Below are 21,215 nucleotides of genomic sequence, written 5' to 3'. Positions count from 1 at the left end.
ACTCTCCCGCCTCCCCTCACTCCCTTCCCCTCTAGCCTTCACGGCGCAGACAGATAAATCCTCGGTCAATCTTCTTCCAGTCCGAGCCAGTCCTGGCGTCTGCTCCGCAGAGGAATCAACACAGATGACTTCCATTTCGTGGAATGAGCTAATGACGTCTGCAGCCATCCACACGCACACTATCGGTTGTCAGAGAAACGGGGTTTAATACTACGATGGTTAGGCCTAGGGGTGCTGGAACTGGAGCAACCAGCGAGTGAGTCCTCCTTGCCAGTGGATGACCTTTAGGAAGTTTCTTCACTGGCCCTGAGCCTCTGCTTCCTCATCTGTTGAATCAGTGATTCTCAACCAGCAGGGAGTTTATCGCCCAGGGGACATTTGACGATGTTTGGAGATATTTTTTTGGTTGTTACTGACATCTAGTGGGTAGAGGCCAAGGATATTGTTACAGTGCACAGAACAGCCTCTCCCGCCCCCCCCTGTCACCCCCCCCCCAAAGAATGATCCAGCCCAAAATATCCATAGTGCTGAGGCTGAGAAACCCCATGTTAAATGGAGTTGGTAACAGTAGCTGATTCAAAAGGCTGTGTGAAGATCTAGAGGGATCATCTCTTCAATAGCTGTCATTTCTACATTCTCTACCCCCCTGTAAACTCCACATATCAGAGACCAAATGACTCTAGAGCAATGTTCTGCATCGCCAATGACTAGAGCATGGAAGGTGCTAAGTAAATTATGAATTGAAATATTTATCAGAGGAATGCAAATCAACAAATGGTAACTATTATCATCATCATCATCATCATCATCATCATCACTAATTAACACTGTCTTCCCAACCCCTGGCTCAGTGCATAATTGGTTTTCTATATTTGTTGAATGAATGAATGAATGAATGAATGAATGAATGAATGGAAAATGGAGTATTTACTCATTAACCAGTAATCTATGTGCTTTAGGAAGATATTGGGAACTCTTGGGAAACCGGCCCAGACTTTTCCTTTTTATTTGCAAAGAGGACTTTTGTTCATCAAAGAAATCACTTTGGGGGATTGAGACGGCTGCCAAAGGAGGGCCTGGCTCAAAGTCATGTAGAGTTTAGGGCTCACATCTTGCTCAGCTTAGGCAAACAAGGAAAACGGGCCAGGCTTTGTGCGAACTCACTGTGAAACAAGAGCTGTTTTCTGGGCCCAGGAACACGCTCTGTCCCATGTTTAATTTCTTCCATCTGTCTGGTATCTGACCTCCACTGCCCTCTAAGCCATTGCCACACATTGTCTGCGCATGTTCCCATATAAGGTGATCTCTCTCTCTCTCTCTCTCTCTCTCTCTCTCTTCCTCTCTCCCCTCTCCCTCTCTTTCTCGGGGTTGGACGGCAGCAGCGCTTGCTTCCAGCACCCTGCTGCTCCTCGCTGGCCTTCCCTGGCAGGCGGTGCTGTGAGGATGGCTGGCTGGAGGCGGGAAGGGGCAGGGGGCTGCCAAGGAATGTGGCAGGTTTATTTTTGTTCGGGCTGCATTCTTTGCCGGGTCTGCAGGCCCCAGCCACTTGGGGATGTCACATGCCGATAAGACAGTGGGGGTGACTGAGACCTGTGGCTCAACTCTGCAACACCCCAGGTGTGAGCCATCGTCGTCACGGGGCGGGGGCGGGCGGCGCTGCAGGGACTCTGAGGTCATGGGACTCACCTCTTCCCGCTACCCTGTGTATGCTTTCCAGAAAGACGCGTTTGATACTGCAGAGAAGCTATTGCAGGAATTGAGATGTGTGACCACTTAGGCTCACTGCTGGGCAAAACCCATCATTTGCAGCAGAGTGGAGAAAAGCCAGGTGTCAGGGTGAAAGTATTAGCTGGGTGACCTTGGGCAAGTTGCCTGACCTCTCTGACTCTGTTTCCTTATCTGTCAAAATAGTAACAAATCTACTCCATACTATTCTAGTATCATAGTGAAATGTGATCTCCATGAAGACAGGGATTCTTGTCTATTCTGTTCACCGTTGTGTCACCAGCACCTAGAATAGTGCCTGGCACATAGTAGGTGCTCAAATGCGTGTTGAACAAATTAAGTGAGATAATGCATTTAAGTACTCAGCACCAAATAAATGGTAGCTGTTACTATCTATTCAATAACAACATATGTTTATTAAGTACTTATTAAGTGTCCGGCCCTGATAGGTGCTGGGGATACAGCAGTGAACTAGACAGACCTTAGGAAGCTTATATTCCAATGAGGGACACATACATATAACTCCGGAGTACTAAGTGCTACAGAAGAAATTTAGAAAGGAACGTGGAAGAAGCGTGTTTTCAAACCTTTTGACTCACAGCGAGAAATGTTTACTGTGTGACCCAATGAACCCACGTGCCTGAGTATGAAGCGGAAATAAAACAGTTGCGGTAGATTGTCTGCAAAGGTGTCCGCCAGCAGTTTACAAACACCATTCCTGGTCTGCACACGCCACTCCCTGGGCAGGAGGCAGAGTTTGTCCTTCCCTTGAATCTGGGTGGCTCTTCCCACTTGCTTTGACCCGCAGGGAATGGCCTGTGCTTGCTCCGGGCCTGGTGCTCCGGGGGCTGTTGAATCAGCAAGGGGGTGGTGTGGCTCTACCCCCAGCAGCCTGGGTAAGCAAACCCCAATCTGAGCCTGTAAATGTCAAGGTCACGGAATCAAAACTGGAAGGACAACCAGTCCCAAACAGCCAGCTAGGGTTTTAGCGGTGAGCCAATGCAAAGAATGCTTTTCTTTGCTTCCACAGTGTTCTCCGTGGGGGTCCCTCCCGTGACCCCTGCCCGGAGTGCGGTGCCTTCCTAAGCACTTCGGGTCTGGCACTGCCCGGCTGGCGTCCACTGTTGCTCAAGTAAACTCTTAACATGTTTAATATGCTTCCGTTTATCTCGGAATGGTACCTGGCTGCCAGGGAAGGACGCGCAGGGCAGACGGCTGCGTGCTGCAGGTTTCCAGGAGACGGTCCACGCAGGAGACCGGGCAGCGGTGCTGAGGCCCAGGGGGCAGGGAAGCCCACCCAGAGGAGCGCCCACCGGGACTCAGCCACGTGGGGATCCCAGCAGATAGCTCGTGGAGCAGAACTGCCCGGCTACCCCACAGATTTGGGGGGGTGGGGTTCAAGCCAATACATTTGGAGTGGTTTGTTACTGCAACGAATACACACACGCACATACAATTTCTGACAGAAGTGTTTACCTTTATTCTGTGTGATATTTTCTATTCCACTTCATCTTTCAAACATGTAAATCAAGACCCATTAAACTGATGTCAATGCCCACCAATCAGCCATAACCAACAATCTGGGCAACGTGGTGATGGAGAATGACTGGCAGGTGGGTACTTTGGTGAGAGGGTCAGAAAAGGCCTCCCCGAGGAAGGGACATTCGAGCTGAGACCTGAATGAGGAGAAGGAGCCAGGACGGGAAGACGTGGGGAAGGAACAAGCCAGATCAAAGAAACAGCAGTGCGAAAGTCTTGAGTGTGATGGGTTTGGTGTGTTCGAGCAACAGAAAGGAAGCCAGTAGTTGGGGAGAGGAGAGAAAAGGGAAGCCTGGAATAAAACTAGGCCTCATGCCCGGCAACACCTGGGGCCTCAGCTGGCGAGAGAGAGCAAAGACCACTTGGAAGACGTCGGGTGAATGGCTGTCCCTCTTTTTTTTTTAATCCTCACCCGAGGACATTTTTCCATTTTTTGTTCAGATAGAGCGGGAGGGAGAGAGAGGAAGAGAGAGAGAGAGAAACATCGACGTGAAAGGGACACATTAAGCGGCTGCCTCCCTCACAACCCAACCAGGGCCGGGGACAAACTGCAACCGAGGTACATGCCCTTAGCGGGAACCGAACCCGGGTCTCTCTGGACCACAGGCCGACGCTCCAACCACTGAGCCAAACCGGGCAGGGCAGCATCTTTATTTTTTTTTTTTAATTGAGGTGAATTCACATAATATAAAGTTAGCCTTTTTAAAGGGAAACCCCAATAGCATTTGGTACATTCACAATATTGTGCAACCACCTCCTCTATTTCCAAAAGATTTCTGTCACTCCAAAAGGAAACCCTGTACCTATTAAACAGTTGCTCCACATTCTCCCCTCCCCCAGGTCCCTAGCAATCACCAGTCTGCATTCTGTCTCTATGGATTTGCCTTTTCTAGATATTTCGCGTAAATCACACAATATGCGGCCTTTTGTGTCTGGCTTTTTTCACTTAACATGATGTTTTCAGGGTTCATCCCTGATGTCACATGTATCTGTGCTTCATTTCTTTTTATGCCGAATAATGTTCTGCTGTACGTTTACGCCACAATCTGTTTAGCCATTCATCCACTTGTCCGTCATTTTGATTCTCTGATTCCACCTGAGGCACGCTCGTAGCCCTTGCTTTGACATCATCAGCCCAGGAAGGAGGAAAGGTCTCGGCAGCGTGAAGAAGGCCAGTTTGTGCCCCAAAGCTGCTGGCCTCTTCTTGTCCCCTCCCATCACCCTTTTCCTGCATGATCTGGAGCTTCCTGATGGCCCAAAGGCAGCCCCCCTGCTGACTACCCTTACATACTCCCCCTGGATTCTATAAATACACCACCACTCGGCTGGGGAAAAAGGAACTTGAAAGGCATCTGAAATGAAAATACGCTTTTTTCCCATCATTGGCCAAGTGTTTTCTCTCTATCTTCCCACTCTTTGATTCTGGGGTAAGGGCTTGGAATTCAAACCCTTAGCTCTAGCCGGGTAAGAGAAGAGTTTCCTTGGCAAAGCCCTGGTAGGCAGAGAAAGACAGACAGCGTGTTACCACCGCCCCCCCCACCGCCCCCCGGCCCAGAAGATCTCTTCGCCTCCAGCCTCAGGTCCTTCCTCCAGACTCTGCTGAGCCAGTCTGATAGGTTGATGAAAATGGCTTTGAGATCATCAGAGCATTGTTTGAATCTTGACTCAGCCCGCTACTAGCTCTGGGACTGTGGGCCCTCTCAGCTCCCCAGGCCTCAGTATCCTGAATTAGACAATGGAAAAACAGTACGGTCCTTGCAGCCTTGTGAACATTAAGGGAGACGGTGTGGGTGCAGGCAGTGTGCTGAAATGAGAACCCCACGTGAGGCCAGGAACCTCGGCTACAGAGCCAGGGCAGCTTGGAGACATGGGGGTGCATCCATTGCCCTCACACGGCCGTACTTAATTTAATACATGAGTCCGTGTACAATTCCTTCAGTCTGCCCATCCGTGTCCCCGTTCTGCCATTTTCTTCCCTGGGACGCCAGTCTGCGTGGATGACCTCAAGGGGTTGCCTGCCCCTTTGGTGCCCCGCTGGGTTTAGCTCCTGGGAAGCCGGCCAGGAGATCAGAAGGTGGGAGGAACGTGAGGTCAGGACTGGCTACACCCGAAGGCTCCTCGTAGGTGGCCCTCTCCCCACCGCTGCCCTGTGCACAGCTGCTGCGGCCTGTTCTCTGGCTGCTGCAGACTCAGGCGCGATGGCTGCCCTTGCCGTTGGTCCCTCGTTGGTGTCCCCAACCCTTGCCCACACCTTCACAAACAGTCCTTTATTAAATCCTCCTCAATTGTCCAGAGTGTGCCAGGACGCGGGCTGATACAGAGGTTATCCATTTCAGTTGGCAACTCAGATTTACAAGAGGAAGTATATGATTTTATAATCAACTGAAATCCAACTCGGAGCCCACATCCTGTTATTATTGGGCATCCTGCCTTTGCACACATCCTGGGGGATGCCACGTCCCCGGGCCCTTGAACAGTGACAAAGCTGCAGAGAGTCACTTGAAATCCTCTGTCAAAGGCCCGTCTTGGTGACTGGTTGGTCCCCCCACCCATCATCCCAGACTGCCTGGTCCTTTTGGATCCAATAACATTAATGCTTCCATGTCAGGCCCGGGACAAGGAAAGCTTTGGCCACCGTCGAAGCCACTGGGCTCGCGGTGTTGGCCTTCTTGGGGTGTTTTTCCTTTCTTTGGAGCCGCTCCAGAATTAACCTGTGACCCCTTCCCAGTCTTCTTAGCATCTCCCACTTTAGAAGGAGCTCCCCTCTCTGCTTCCCCCTTGAGGACAGCCAGTATAACCTCTAAAGACTTCAGCCCTTTACAAAGAAACAGCTCCCGATTTCAACCTGCAAAACTCAAGGCAACGCGAATTGTTTCAGGAGGAGAAGGAGCCCAGTAAGCATCCGTAAGTGACGATATGATTATGACTTGAGCCCAGTAAGAATGTAAGGGCATCCTATTTTTCAATCCACAACCAAGGAATTAATATGAATTGCATGTTACTTGACTCCTCTACGTAGCCCATTTCTCTCCCAAAACACATTTAAAAAACTACTTGACAAAAATGTAGTACCAGGCACACATGTAATGTTTCACATATTATTTTTTTTTACCTTTTAGGAAAACATATTCTGCTGTTACATCCCTGCAAGATTAAATTGCCAAAGCAGAGACAGTGTAGGCTATCTGCAAAACCAAATTCAGGTTTCCGGTTAAATTTAGTTTCTTTCATCTCCAAGTAACCTAGATGGCTCAGGCATTAAATGACAATTAATGGATAACAGAATAACCCACTTCCGAATTTGCTCCTGCGTCTGGGTCATTTTTCTCAGTTAAAAAAAAAAACCAGATAAAGCGGGCAGTGTGCAGAGTACCCCAGATGGGATAGCATCTTGAAAACTGGCATTTGCTGAATACTCGTGCAGAATCCAGAAATATCTCATGGTCAGGATGAAAGGTCTAAATTTAATACCAAAAACAGAAAACTGGTGTGGCTTCCGCGGCCTCTGCACAGGAAAGTTCTTGTTTGGAACTTCTGAAATGAGAAGAGGCCGGAGACATTATGTTCACGGCATCCTCAGATTTTCGTGGGGACCAGGGGGGTCTGTTGTTATCCCAAGATCTCGTTTGGCCCACAACTAAAGCCTGCATTGAAGAAAGATAATTTGTTGGGAGAAAATCAGGGAGAACATTCACATTGATACAGACACTCTCCCACAAGAAGTGCAGGCTCATTTCTTCCTCTTCTGGTTTTTCTCCTTTTTTTTTTTTTTTTTTTTTTATCCTCACCCGAGGATATTTTTCCATTTTTTGTACAGATAGAGTGGGAGGGAGAGAGAGAGAGAAACATCGACGTGAAGGGACACATCGAGTGGCTGCCACCCGCACGACCAACCAGGGCCGGGGACAAACTGCAACCAAGGTACGTGCCCTTAGCGGGAACCAAACCCGGGTCTGTCCGGACTGCAGGCCGACGCTCTAACCGCTGAGCCAAACTGGCCAGGGCATCTTTTCTGGTTTTTCTTACCCAGCTTTTAAGATGTATCCACCTTCCCTGACCACCTGTACTGGGCATCTGTTGTTCTTGTTCAAAGAGCATCTCTCCCTCTGCTTACAGAATGCAGTCCTTCCTTTTTGGGAGCCACCCTCACCTAGTCTATTTTATTATATCCATCAGAGTCATAGCAGTTAATTCGAGAATGGTCTGACACACTTCAGACCAATGCAAGTCAGCTCTGGGAATTTGCTCAAACTCTTGAATAAAAGGTTGTACTTTTACTGAGGTTGCCAGGCTGGAAGGATGTAAGCCTCCTGCTACCAGTAGCCCATTCAGAGGAAAGTGGGGACGACAGTCAGAGAGATGGAGGGAGAAAGAATGTCAAGATGACATCACTGAACTCCCAGATCAAGCCATACCTGAAGTTAGTAATATCCTTGGTCTTCACAGTCATAAAACAGTGACCTCTCTCCTTATTTTTTATCTTGTACTAAACTGAGTCTTGACAAATACATTTTACCAGGAATGATTTTTTTCCCCCTTGAATAACCAGAGCAAAGGTTCACAACTGTGGCTGTTTCTTGCAACGTCTACAGGATTAAATAAGGGAGTTAGAAAGGGCAGCTGCCAGTTTCCCTCACTTCCTCCCACCTCAGCGCACCCTGGCCTCCAGTGGAGGCCAGTGAACATTTAAATGACACTTCCTCTTAGCATCATTTTCTTATTAGAGGGCTTTGGGTGAGAAGCAGATTGGGAATTTTATTGCTTTGGTAGCAAGGAATGAGTAGGTTTCAAGAACAGTCTATTGTTACAACCAAAAACTGCTAAAGAATCCACATCTTGGGTCCTGTAGTCTACAACCATGAACAGACAAAATTAACAAGAATTGAAAGGAAAAAAACAGACCCAAGAATGAATAGAGACCTCCCGCAAACTTACCCATGTCCCTGATGTACATACCCTGCTCACCCGATTTAGCCAATGGAAGTGCTTTATCCATGAGGAAGTGCAGGTATGTACACAAATGTTCATGGCAGCATTGTTCATTAGAGCCCACAGTGGAAGCAATACAAATTTCCATCAGTAGATAAATGGGTGAACAAAAATCCATACGATGAGATATCATTCTGCCATAAAAAGAAATGAAGTAGTGATTCATGCTACGGCATGGATGAACCTCAGAAACACTTTTCTAAGTGAAAGAAGCCAGACACAAAGAGCCACATATTTTGTGATTCCATTTATAGGAAATGTCCAGAAAAGGCAAATCCATAGAGAAGAAAAGCAGATTAGTGTTGTCAGAGGGTGGGGAGTGGGATTTTTTTTTTTTTTTTTTTGGTTTTGTTTTTATTGCAAACTTGGGAGAGATGGCTAAAGGGAACGGGGTGTCTTTTTTGGGGTAATAAAAGTGTTCTGGGATTAGATAGTGGTGATGGTTGTACAACTTTGTGAAAATGCTAACAGCAACTGAATTGCATACTTTAAATGAGTGAATTGTATAGATGTGAATTATATCTTGATAAATCTATTAGATAAAAAAGAGAGGGAAGGTAGGAGTAGGAACCTTTCTGAAAGACTGTCTCATGTGCCTGGGACTTCCCTTCATCTATTAAAAATGTCAAATATAGTTCAGCCAAGAGGCATCTTTGAGATTTTACAAGAAAGACTCAATATAGCATCTACAGAAAGAAAAGTCTTCACATGGTAGCTTGACTGAGGATATAATCCTCAATGCCTTCACTGTTGTGAAACTGTGGCTGAGAATTTCTTCTTGGACCCCTCATTGAATCTTTTTACCTTGAATGAATCAGGGGTTGGTAGCAGGTCTTCCTTTGGCCCACATCTGGGCCCTATACCCTGGCAGGGAACTAACACGTGCAGCCTCTCCAGGTCTCTGTTTTGGCTTCAAGTTGGGACATATGCTTCTCAGTATCTCAGGCTGAGTGGCGTCAAATTCTTTCCGCCTTGGCCGGTTTGGCTCAGCGGTTAGAGCGTCGACCTGCGGTCCTGAGAGACCCGGGTTCGGTTCCTGCTAAGGGCATGTACCTCGGTGCAGTTTGTCCCCGGCCCTGGTTGGTTGTGCGGTGGCAGCCACTCGATGTGTCCCTTCACGTCGATGTTTCTCCCTCTCTCTCTCGGTTCCTCTCTCTTCCTCCCACTCTACCTGAACAAAAAATGGAAAAATGTCCTCGGGTGAGGATAATAAAAAATAAAAAAATAAAAAAAATAAAAAATAAAAAAAATTCTTTCCTGTGTCCCAGAGCAAAGACATTAAGCATAAAATCTGTTCCAGTTTGAGTGCAAAGAGTGAGGTCCATTGCTTACTTGAATTTACACAGGATTGTCATCTCATAACCAAAAAGTATAGTGTTTCACTAACAGCAGCGACAGGCAGAGGAGGAACTAAAAACTACTAGCGAAGCCACTCTTGCCTGTGTATAGCCTACATCTATAGACTGTAGAAGGAGCCAATCTAACCATCTCGTTTATTTTTAAATAAGGGGGAAAATGTAAAATGTTTTTAGCTTTTCTGATGTCAGGTATTGTTCTGCTCCCTTTTCCTATTTCAAGTCAATCTTCACATCAACCCGTTTGAGGAAGGTGTTGTTATAGCCACAGGGGACAGATGAGCACAGCTCAGAGAGGTGAGGCCACACAATGGTAGGTTCAGGACCAAATCCAGGCAGCGGGGAGAATCTCCTAACACACCCAACAGCATCCATTAACTAATTAGGTAACCCCATTGTGCGAATCTTGTATTGTCTCTCCCAGAGTTATATTAGTTGTTTAACTTTTAAAGGGTTTAAGTGTTGTCTCCTCCTGGTGGTGAGCGTCTATGAGCTGGGACCACTCTTAGTATCTGTCCAAGCGCTTTCACTTGGTAGTTGAACAGCCAGAAGGCAACCCGCAATGGACCGGTCTTGGGAGTGTTGTGTTCCTTCTGCCCCATCAACTCTACCCCTTCCAGTCTGGCTGATTTGTACTGACCCTTAAGCATCACTTTGTTTAATGGACCTTCTCCTGTTCGTACAGTCCTTTCAGCCCCAGATAAACTTGGGACCCTTCATCTGGGCTTCCCCATCACTGAGTCCTGTTATTGCAGCATTGTCATAGTTGTATAGGTATTGCTCACTCAGTTGTCTGTCTTCCTACACCACTGCTAGCTCCAGGATGAAAGGGACCAGGTAATTCCTACCCTCCACCGACCTCATCCCCAGCAGCCAGCAGCACAGTGTGGGGCCTAGAGGAGAGGCCTATTATGGGAATTTGTTTTGTTTTGTTTGTAAGTTCGATGCTAAATCGGTAGCTGGTTTCTTTCAAGATATTTAAGCAAGCAATTAAGTTTTCAGGGTGTGCAGAATCCCCCCCCCCCCATTTCTTCATTGACATCACAAAGTTCAGTGATCTCCAGTCTAAGGGGGAGAGGGGCGCGTTCAAAATATCATTCACCCACTAAGGTCTCCCCCAAGCCAGTCAGAGCAATGGTAGACGTTCCGGACTCTTCGTGGCCTGGGCAGGGACACCTTCCTGCGGCCTTCTTCACCGGATATGGACGGTAGGCGACTGCACGAGACCTTCACCCACCTCTGCAGGTGCCTGAAAAGAGGCTCTTCGAAGCCAAAAGGAGCCTTAGGCCATTTACTTTTTTTTTTTCTTTTTCAGGCTCTCAGCATATTAAAAAAAGAAAAAAAAAATACTGGATAAAAAATATGTAATTCCCAGTACGGGCTACATGGCCCACATAGCGCGGCAGAGAAGCCGAACTCTAGGCCGAAGGCGTCTCCGCAGTCCCCCGGAGCCTGCACAGCTGTCCCCCCGCCCCCCGCTAACCTAATTCGGGTTCCTCTGTCCAAAACCCGAAGCCAGAGCTCAGGCCAGAGGCTTCCGCCGCTCAGATCCTCCGGCCCTGCCCCGAACCGCGGGGTCCCCCTGCTGCTCGTGCGTGAATGGGGCGTCTCGTAAACTGCAAACGGCAGGGCGTTGGGGGGCGCGGAGACGCCCCCGTCCCCAGGCTGGCGGCGGCGGCTCGGGCCGGGGTCCCGCTCGCACGTGGGCCGCGCCCCGCGCCCCGGAAGCGCGCCCGCCCTCCCCCCGCCCCGCCGGAGGTGACGTCACCGGCCTAGCAACCGTTGCCAAGGAGCTCGTCTCCAGGAGCCCGCTAGAGCCCGGACACCTCCGGGGGGTGGGGGCGAGTGGTTTCGCGGAGAGACTTGGAGGTAACCTCGCCCCCCGCCCCCGCGTCGGAAACTCCCGGAACCCCGAGCCGGGGGGAACTGCCCCCTCCCTCCCGGGGGCTCGGGACAGGGGCCCGGGGCAGTCCCCGAGGGGTCCCCGCAGTTCCGGCGCAGTGACCCGTCCCGAGCCCGAGGGCCTGGGTCGGACTGGGGCCCCAGGCCCCTCTCCCGAGCCCCGGGTCGGGGGACAGGGTTTTGGGGAACCCCGCGAGGCTGCTGCCAGCGACCGTGCCAGCCTGAGACCGGCGGCTGGTTTCTGTGCCGGGTCGCGCCGGGGAGACGCTCGTCCTGGTTTTAATTCTACCCTCCCCCCCCCCGAGTTTTGAGGTTCTTGGGGGGTAAGTGCTGGTGAATTAGTGCGGCAGCTCTCCGCCCGACAGGGACAGTAATTGCTTTGGCTAATTTTAGCGCGCAGAGCCCCGGGGCACGGACACCCTCCCGTTCAGCACATCTTTGTCCTCAGCGGGGACCATCTGCAGGCGGGTGGGCTGCTGGTGGGGAGGCAGCCGGTTCCTTCTCTCCTGGGAACGTGTTTACAGGGTTTGGTTTTTTAAAGGGAATACATATATATTGAAGTTTGAAATGATGGAATAACTGTAATATGTACGTGAAGGTTAGGACATGGACTTTCACTTAAAATAGGCTTGACATGGGAAAATTTGCATCTCCCACGTGGGTTTTTAGTTCATTTAGGTAAAAGCTTTTCTTTTTACAGCTGCAAAAACCTCGAATTTATCAACTGCATTGGTTATCCTTTCTACCGTCTTTTGACATAGATTTTTTTTTTTTTAACAACAATGTAGTCAGCATTTTATCATAATTATGGAGAAATAGAATGTTGTCACATTTTGATGTTTTCTAAATATCCAGCTCTACCCACCCGATTTCAGAAACCTATTTCAGCCCTGGCCAGTTTGGCTCACTGGTTAGAGGGTTAGCCCGTGGGCCAAAAAGTTGCTGGTTCGATTCCGGTCAAGGGCATGTACCTTGGCTGCAGGTTTGGTCCCTGGCTCTGGTCAGGGTCCTTCAGGAGGCAACCAATCGATGTGTCTCTCTCACATCAATGTTTCTCTCTCTCTCTCTCCCTCCCATTCCATCTGAAGATAAATGGAAAAAAATATATCCTTGGGTGAGGATTAAAAAAAATCAAACCTATTTCAGAGCAAGATGTATGCTGCCTCAACTAATGTCTTGGGTAAAATAACATCTGTCCTTTCATGGTTAAAAACTATTACGGAGCACCGAAGTCATTCTTTCTTTTTTTAGTAGTTCATTTAAAAAAACTGCCTGCCTGCAAAATTTCTACTACTTCTTCCCATATTAAACAAGTGATGTTTGCATGCAGGAGACACTAGGAACCTTGGTAAAGCTGTTTCCGCAATTAAATAATCAGATATTCTGTTTTTTAAAAGTTAGGATCCTTCTCACTGCCAGCCAGCTGATGCTTATTTGTTTGTTTTGCCCTGGGCCTCTGAACCAATTCATTCAGTCTAGTGGAAGCAGTCACTGTTTTAGATGCTGTGGGTATTCAGAGATGGAGTTACAGATATGTCCTCTTGGAATTCACAGTTTAGCAGAGTAGCGAAAATGTACACGAGTAACTACTACAAAACAGAAAAGCGACTTCCAAATAAAGCATGGTCAACGTGGAGGGCAGGCTGCTATTCTGATGCAGACATGGTGTGTAGCATAAGAAGGATTTCCCGGAGGAACTTGTCTTGGAGAGGGGAGGGCTTGGAAAACTGTTAGGATCTGCACCTCTGGAGAGAGGGGAAAGGGAGAACAGCCCTCGGCAGAGAAAACGGCATTAACTGAAGGCCTAGAGGTGGGACAACTAGGGGTTAGTCTGCCGAAATTTGAAAGGGTGAAATGTAACAATTTGGAAATACAATGGGAAAGACTAAATTGAGCTAGATCCTAAAGTGTCTCGAAGTGCAAGAAGTTTGGGTTTTATTTTGTGGGCCTTGAGAATGGGAGAGGAGACCGAGAAACACGAGGCTGTCACGTTATTGAAGGCAAAGGAAACGAAGGCCTGAAATACGCAAGGGCGGCGGAGCCGAAGCCTACAGGGCCGGCCGGTGACATCAGTGTTGGGTGGAGGAAACCAGAACAAGCCAAGGAAAGCATACCAGGCTGACGCTTGCGCCCCTACTCAGCTTCCACTGGAGGTGGCCTTGCAGAAATGTGGGCCCATGGTTGCCGGATCTGATTTTCAAAAGAGACTGGAAATCTGGATCTTAATGGAAAAAATATCTCCCAGTTTTAAACACGGGCTACTAATTTTTAAAAATTAGAAAGATGTCTGTAGTCTAACCGCTGGGTAGAAGTTGTAGAGTTGAATGGGAGAGATGTTAATGTAGGTAGGCTTTATTCATTTGTCCGTGTTAATTCAGATGACTGCTGTCACACAAGACGCATATACAGAAACATTTGGCGTTACGTATTAACAGTATATACTGTAGGATTCATAATAAAGTCTTCACACTCTGATTTCTTTCAACAAAATCACTCTTTTCCAGATAGAATTATACTTTTCATGCCTACTTCCTATGATCTTAATACTGATTCCCCTCCCCCCCGAACTTTTGTTATCAGTATTGAGAAATATTTTCTCTCTTTTTACTTTTTAGTTTGAGTTATAAGACTTGATTATGAGTGATCAAATCAAATTCATCGTGGGCAATCTCAATAAGGAGCCTTTCAGGAAGAACTATAATTTAATCACGTTTGATTCCTTGGAACCAATGCAGCTATTACAAGTTCTCAATGATGTTCTGGCTGAGGTCGACCCAAAGGTAAGAGTTTCTTCTTTCTCTGATGAAGAGGGTGTCAGGGAAGCCCGTTTCTGCCTCTGAATGAATACCTGTGTCTTGGGCAAGTTATTGAACGACTATGGACTTCGTTTTCATGAGGCCTGATTTTATAGACCTTAGCCTTGTAAAGTAAAAGTAATGGATCTTTACAGTTTCTCTAATAGCTCAAAAATTACATTTTCTACTTGTACCTTATTTGGGAAATATTTCTCTACTTCCAAACATAAATAGATTTGGTCCAGGAATAAAAATGCCTTTACAGAAGGTTTTATTGTATTGCAAGTTAGCTCATGTCTCTGCACTGGAGACTTTTTTTACACTTGACATTCTTAATATGAATCCTGATCTGACTTGTATGCACCCTCACTTGGAATCTGGGGACCTCTACACTTAATCTGTTTGATTACGAAACCATTGTTAGGCTCTATCTAGCAGAACAGTTTTGTAAATGAGCTTACATATCATTCTTTGGTAGATTTACAACAATAACATTTTTTTTCTATTTCTTTCTTTGTTAGCAAGTTATTGATATCCGAGAAGAGATGCCAGAGCAGACGGCCAAACGGATGTTGAGCCTTCTTGGTATTCTCAAATACAAACCTCCAGGAAATGCCACAGACATGTAAGCATCTGCTTGTGTGTTGCTTTCTCTTTTCTTTTTCTAAATTTAGAGAAGTTTTATTTTATTTTTAATTTATTTCATTTCATTGTCCTTAAACTATGCTTTAATAGCCGAGCCTTCATAGGGTATCGTCAGCATCCCCAGGGAATACCCAGTCTCCCTAAGTCAGTGTCCTCGGAACATCACTGGATTTCAAAATCATCTTGAGCTTTCAATGTTATTTTGTCATGCAGAAGTTCTTCCTCCTAATCAAAACAGGCAGGGCGCCCAGCTGGTGTGACTCCGTGGTTGAGTGTCGACCCAGGCACCAAGAGGTCGCCGGTTCGCCCTGGCCGGTTTGGCTCAGCAGTTGGAGCATTGGCCTGCGGACCAGAGAGTCCCAGGTTCGGTTCCCGCTAGGGGCACATACCAAAAAAAAAAAAAAAAAAAAGAGGTCAGGACACATGCCCAGGTTGTGGGCCCGATTCCCAGTGGGGGGCATGCAGGAGGCGGCCAGTAAATGTTCTCTCTCATCAATGTTCCTATCTCTCTCTCCCTCTCCTTTCCCCTCTCTCTAAAATCAATAAAGAAAAAAAAAAAAGGGAAATCCACTATTCCATTTTATCATCCATCCGCCATCCTAGATATAAACAATAACTTAAGCCTGCCTAGTCAGTGAAGTGAAATGAAGGACTGACTGTGCCAGGTAACGGTTCCAACACAACCTTTCCATGTGATCTATTAAAGGCCTAATTTTATTTTTATTGTTAATGTGCAGACTGACTTTAGAATAACCTTGGTTTTATCTTTTTAAGTTGTCGTGGAAAGCAATCAGGACCCTGTAAATTGGATTTCGAGTAACTGTTGTCCCTCTTCAAGGTCTGCTTATAAGCCTGTGCGTGTATGTGTTTGTGTTTTCTCTTTGTAGGAGCACCTTCCGGCAGGGCCTGGTGATCGGAAGTAAACCCGTCATTTACCCTGTGCTCCACTGGCTTCTTCAGAGGACTAGTGAACTGAAGAAAAGAGCATATTTAGCTCGTTTCTTAATAAAACTAGAGGTACCAAGTGAGTTTCTTCAGGATGAAACTGTGGCTGATACCAATAAACAGGTATTCAATACATAAATAGTATTTCTGAACTATCTGGAATGGATTTCAAGGTGCACGTGTTCAAATGCATGTTCACCTCTGGTGTATTTGTCATCTCTGTATTTTCAGGTGGCACCCAAAGGTGAACCAGTTAACAGCCAATGTCAACTGCAATTATGTATTAAAATATTGACACTTGCACACAAATGCTAATTCAATGATAGGGTTTCGTGAATCAAAAAAGAAAGCCCTGAAATTAATGATTTTAGCATAATTTATTACTTAAGAATTGTGGGTAGGTTGGCTCCTGGGCTTGGGCCTGCAGGTCACTTTGCTGATCAGTTAGGTGACTATACAATTTGTCATCTGAATCAGAGAGAAAGGGACTATCATAGTAATTACACCAGAACAACAGATACGATGGACACTGTCCCAGGCAAACTGGGACGTGTGAGCCCTGCAAAGACTAGCGAAGAAGCTGGGCCTGCAGACTCAGAGGACTCCCAGTCAGGCCAAAAGCAGAGAAGGGGCAGGAATCTGAAATTTCAGTGCACTCTCCTCGCCAGAGTTTCAGAGTAACACTGGGCTTCGGCCTTAAGGTCTTAAAGCTCTTAACTGCTGAGGATTCGGGCTGGTCTGGCTCCTGGGTCCTGGGATAAAAAGCACATTGCTGATCAGAGACTATGGAAAGAGAGGATTCGGGCTTAAGATTTCAAAGAACTTGGACTTAAAAAAAAAGTGCCTCTGTTTAGCATCTGGTGCTTTTTATTCCATAGACTGATTTGTACCAGTTTGTTGTGAATCGTTGGTTAGTCTCTCTCTCCCATCATATTTTTACTTCCAGGGTTTTGGAGAGTTGCTTCTATATGGTGTGTGCTCAAAATTTTGATCGAATCAAAACAATTAAATGTTTTTTCATTCATATATTTTGTTATTTTAGGTAAGCATGGCAGTAACTCAAAATAGAATCAGTATTGATCCCTGAAGACATTTGTGGGGTAGATAGGTTTTTGCAAATATTATACCAAACATTACCTTCGAAGGCTTTACAAAATGTAGGAAATAGAGAAGCGTAAATGTGAAATATTTTCTCCTCCCTATACGCCCACCAATTTGATAAAAAGTAATTCTTCTAGAGGAAGTTTATTAATAGTTTTTACTATATGCCCAGCTAATTAAAGGAAGAATTAATGATTAAAAAAAACTGTTCCTGCCCTGGCCGGTTTGGCTCAGGGGTTAGAGCATCAGCCTGCGGTCCAGAGAGACCCGAGTTCGGTTCCCGCTAAGGGCACGTACCTCGGTTGTAGTTTGTCCCCGGCCCTGGTAGGTCGTGCGGGTGGCAGCCACTCGATGTGTCCCTTTCACGTCGATGTTTCTCTTTCTCTCTCTGTCTCTCCCTCCCGCTCTGTCTGAACAAAAAAATGGAAAAATGTCCTCGGGTGAGGATAAAAAAAAAAAGAAAGAATAAAAAAATATTTCCGCCCTGGCCAGTTTGGCTCAGCGGTTAGAGCGTCGGCCTGCGGTCCGGAGAGACCCGGGTTCGGTTCCCGCTAGGGGCATGTACCTCGGTTGCAGTTTGTCCCCGGCCCTGGTTGGTCGTGCGGGTGGCAGCCACTCGATGTGTCCCTTTCACATCGATGTTTCTCTCTCTCTCTCTCTTCCTCTCTCACCCTCCCGTTCTATCTGAACAAAAAATGGAAAAATATCCTCGGGTGAGGATAAAAAAAAACCAAAAACAAAAAAAAAAGAAAAATATTTCCTGTCAATGCCTACAAAAAACAGCACTATTTTATTTTATTTATTTTTTATTTTTTTAAATTTATTTATTTTTTTTATCCTCACCCGAGGATATTTTTCCATTTTTTGTTCAGATAGAACGGGAGGGTGAGAGAGGAAGAGAGAGAGAGAGAGAAACATCGACGTGAAAGGAACACATCGAGTGGCTGCCACCCGCACGACCAACCAGGGCCGGGGACAAACTGCAACCGAGGTACATGCCCCTAGCGGGAACCGAACCCGGGTCTCTCCGGACCGCAGGCCGACGCTCTAACCGCTGAGCCAAACTGGCCAGGGCAAAACAGCACTATTTTAAAAAAAACTTTGGATAAGCTGTGATTCTTTCATCCATTCATCTACTTTTTACTGAATGCCTACATGAGTTATACTCCGTGCTCAGCCTAAGTGATGCAAATGTGAACTTGATCAATATGATTCTTGTCTTCCTGGTTCTCACTGTCTCCTGGAGAGAGAGATGAGTCACTAGACAATTACAATGCTCCACGTCAACTCTGATATCATGGCACTCTGCCACAGGGCTGGAGACGTCTTCTGTGAGGGTTAGGGTATCCGAGACCTGAAACAGGAGTTATCTACGTTAGGGTGAGGGAGTCATACAGTAGTCTCAGAGGGAATAGGGTTTGTAGCTGGAGGTGAGCGCATGGAATGTTCCAGAGACCGAAAGATAGAGTGTGAGGTAGGAAAGTAACCAGAGGGGAAGCGGGAGAAGTACTTACTGGCCAGATTTTACAAACCTGCTTTTCTGTGTCCTATATAAACGTTCAAAGATGTATTTTTAATGCTGTGCTTATAATGATTTAAGTCAGTGATGTTCATCACGTTAGCTGCAAGAGTTTATAAAACATGCAATACCTGACTATTTAGTCAGGGCACTGACCTCTTTTCCTTTTGACTGTCAAATTTAAAAAATGACCACAGCCAACACAACAGTAACCACCCGGTGTGAGTGGATCAAAATTATACCTATTTTTTTGTCAGATCGGCAAAAAATATAGTATGTTTTCTGGTGTACTGTAGAATTTTAGTAATTAGTTTATGTGTGCCATGAGATGAAAAAGGTTGAAAATCACTGATTTAAGTAATCACTGTAAGTTTATAGACAACCTGGTGAACCTACTGGACCTAGTCATGAGTTTATAATTTTTTAACTTGTTCTTTTAGTATGAAGAGTTGATGGAAGCCTTTAAAACGTTGCATAAAGAATGTGAGCAACTTAAGACATCTGGATTATCTACAGCAGAAATAAGAAGGGTAAAGAAAAGAAAACATAACAATATTTTGTATTTGAATAATATTAGGTTTAGTATTTTTGTTTTTAGTTCATTCAGTATGAGTTTTAAGACTATATGGAAGCAAGTGATAGCAAAAGGCAGATTTTCTTTTGAAGGTTCTTTGCTAGTTCCTTACTAAAGAAATTAATGAGTCTGGCCGGTGTGGCTCAGTGGTCGAGCATCAACCCATGCACCAAGAGGTCGCCAGTTCAATTCCCGGTCAGGACACATGCCCAGGCCGTGGGCCCAATCCCCAGTGGGGAGCATGCAGGAGGTAGCTGATTGATGTTCTCTCTCATGGATGTTTCTAGCTCTCTCTCCCTCTCACTTTCTCTCTCTCTAAAATCAATAAAGGAAAAACAAAAAAATTTTTAAAAAAGAAATTAATGAGGCCAGGGTAAATTCACAATGAGTTCTATGTACTGTATACACCACTACCATGGATTTTAAAAGGTTATGTTTTGAGTCTCTAATATACATATATCTATTGATATAGATATCTGATATATATTATAGAAAATAGAGAAAAGAACAAAGAAAAAATTGTCTAATTGTTAGTATATTCTTTCAGGCTTCGTGTGTGTGTATTTAGGATCACGCTATACATAATTATTTGTATCTTGCTATTTAAATCATTATATTATGAATATATTCCAATAGTTATCTTTCTATAATATGATTTTTAATGAGTAAATAATACTTCATAGTATGATAGTTTAACTATTTTTGGTTTTTTTGTTTTCATTTTTTGCTATTATAGATAATGCTATGATTGTCTTCTACATAAATTTATTTTTGCATATCTGTGATTGTTTCTGTAGAGTAAATTTCTAGAAATGGACTTACTTATCAAAGCATATGAAAATGTTTAAGACTTTTTTTGCATGTTACTTAATGCTCTCCAAAAAATACTCTACATTCTCACCAGGCATGTAAGTTCTTTCCCCGAACACGTGCTGATTCTCACTTCCGTGGACTTTGTGTCCAGTCAGGAAACGTTAGCAGTTGCTTCCTCAGGGAGGCTTTCCCTGATTCTCTAGCTAGATTAGTTCCCTTAATTCTTTTTGTTTTATAACACTCATTACACTTACACTTACTTAATGTCTAGCTTCCTAACTATCTTTAAGCCCTGTGAGGCCAAGGACCATGTCTGTACATCTGGTTTACCATTATATCCCCGTACTCTGCACACGGTAGGTTCTTAATAAGAACTTGTTGAATGTATTAGGGTGACTCACAGCTAGTGGGAGGGACAGACCCATAAGTTACTTATAACAGAGTATGGAAGAAGAGTGATAGATGGCCATCTGCTATTTCTCCATTATGTCATATGAATAAACCAAATGGATAAAGTAGAGTCTGTAATTTTAATTTTGCTGTATTACTAAAGAAAGTATTTTTGAACATATTCTTTGTAGAAAATATGATTAATTAAGAAATATAAAATAATTCACTTATGGTTCCATGCTCTAGAGACCACTACTGTTGACATTTTAATGTATCTATTTACATCTTTTTCTTGCTATTATACTATATATAAATGTTGTGATCTGCTTCTTTCAAGTAGTTTCAAATCAGGACTTTTCCCATGTCATTAAACATTCTTCCGCATAATTTTTAATGACTTTCATTATATTTTACCACAGTTTATTTAATCATCCTCAGACACAGTTTATTTAATAATCTTCATATTAGCAACTATGAGATATAATTAGCGACTATGAGAATCCTCATAGAGGAGTCAGTGAGCTTTCATGCATATGTTACTAGGATAAGTTCCCAGAGGTGGAATTACTGGCTAGAAGGTATACACATGTAATTTAAGACTTGTGATCTTATTCTTCGGTCCAATGCCACCCATAGTAAGATACCTGTTCCCTCAAACCCTATCAGTACGGACGACGGCGTATAGTTCTCCCTTAGTATTACTGTGCTAGTTGGGCTATTAGTACTTTCGGCTTAGGAAGCATTTGTTTAAATATTAGGGAGCTGGTTGAAAGGAAGATGGTTTATTTTTGAAGTCTTGATTTTCGGAAAGGGAATTTGTTAATTGACAAAACCAGACACCAAGTTCTGTCTTGAAAACACCATAGCCTTCAAAATAATTTTGATGGAATATTGGCAGAATATGTAGTTTGGTATTTAGCGGA

General features: G+C 45.2%; 1 protein-coding gene and 1 long non-coding RNA gene across 3 annotated transcripts in view; one reads left to right on the top strand and one right to left on the bottom strand.

Moving 5' to 3' along the window:
* Positions 1-6,444: 6,444 nt before the first annotated feature.
* Positions 6,445-9,216, bottom strand: LOC118640202. Of its 2 annotated transcripts, none has more exons than XR_004961337.1 (3): positions 9,058-9,216; positions 8,221-8,387; positions 6,445-6,908 (listed from the first exon to the last, which is right to left on the bottom strand). It is a non-coding gene; the product is annotated as an uncharacterized LOC118640202 (long non-coding RNA). The 2 variants fall into 2 exon arrangements; XR_004961338.1 differs by having other exon boundaries at positions 6,445-6,798.
* A 2,173-nt stretch (positions 9,217-11,389) lies between these two features.
* IFT81 (intraflagellar transport 81) overlaps positions 11,390-21,215 on the top strand; it is a 51,451-nt gene continuing 41,625 nt past the window's right edge. The window contains exons 1-5 of the mRNA XM_036276501.1: positions 11,390-11,477; positions 14,126-14,290; positions 14,827-14,930; positions 15,838-16,018; positions 18,956-19,045. Coding sequence (XP_036132394.1) covers positions 14,147-14,290; positions 14,827-14,930; positions 15,838-16,018; positions 18,956-19,045 — 519 coding nt within the window. The 5' untranslated portion in view covers positions 11,390-11,477; positions 14,126-14,146. The remainder of the gene's footprint in view (positions 11,478-14,125; positions 14,291-14,826; positions 14,931-15,837; positions 16,019-18,955; positions 19,046-21,215) is intronic.

This window comes from Molossus molossus, unplaced genomic scaffold (genome assembly GCF_014108415.1).
Source record: "Molossus molossus isolate mMolMol1 unplaced genomic scaffold, mMolMol1.p scaffold_m16_p_22, whole genome shotgun sequence".
NCBI lineage: Eukaryota > Metazoa > Chordata > Mammalia > Chiroptera > Molossidae > Molossus > Molossus molossus.
This window is presented reverse-complemented; position numbering and strand designations above follow the sequence as displayed.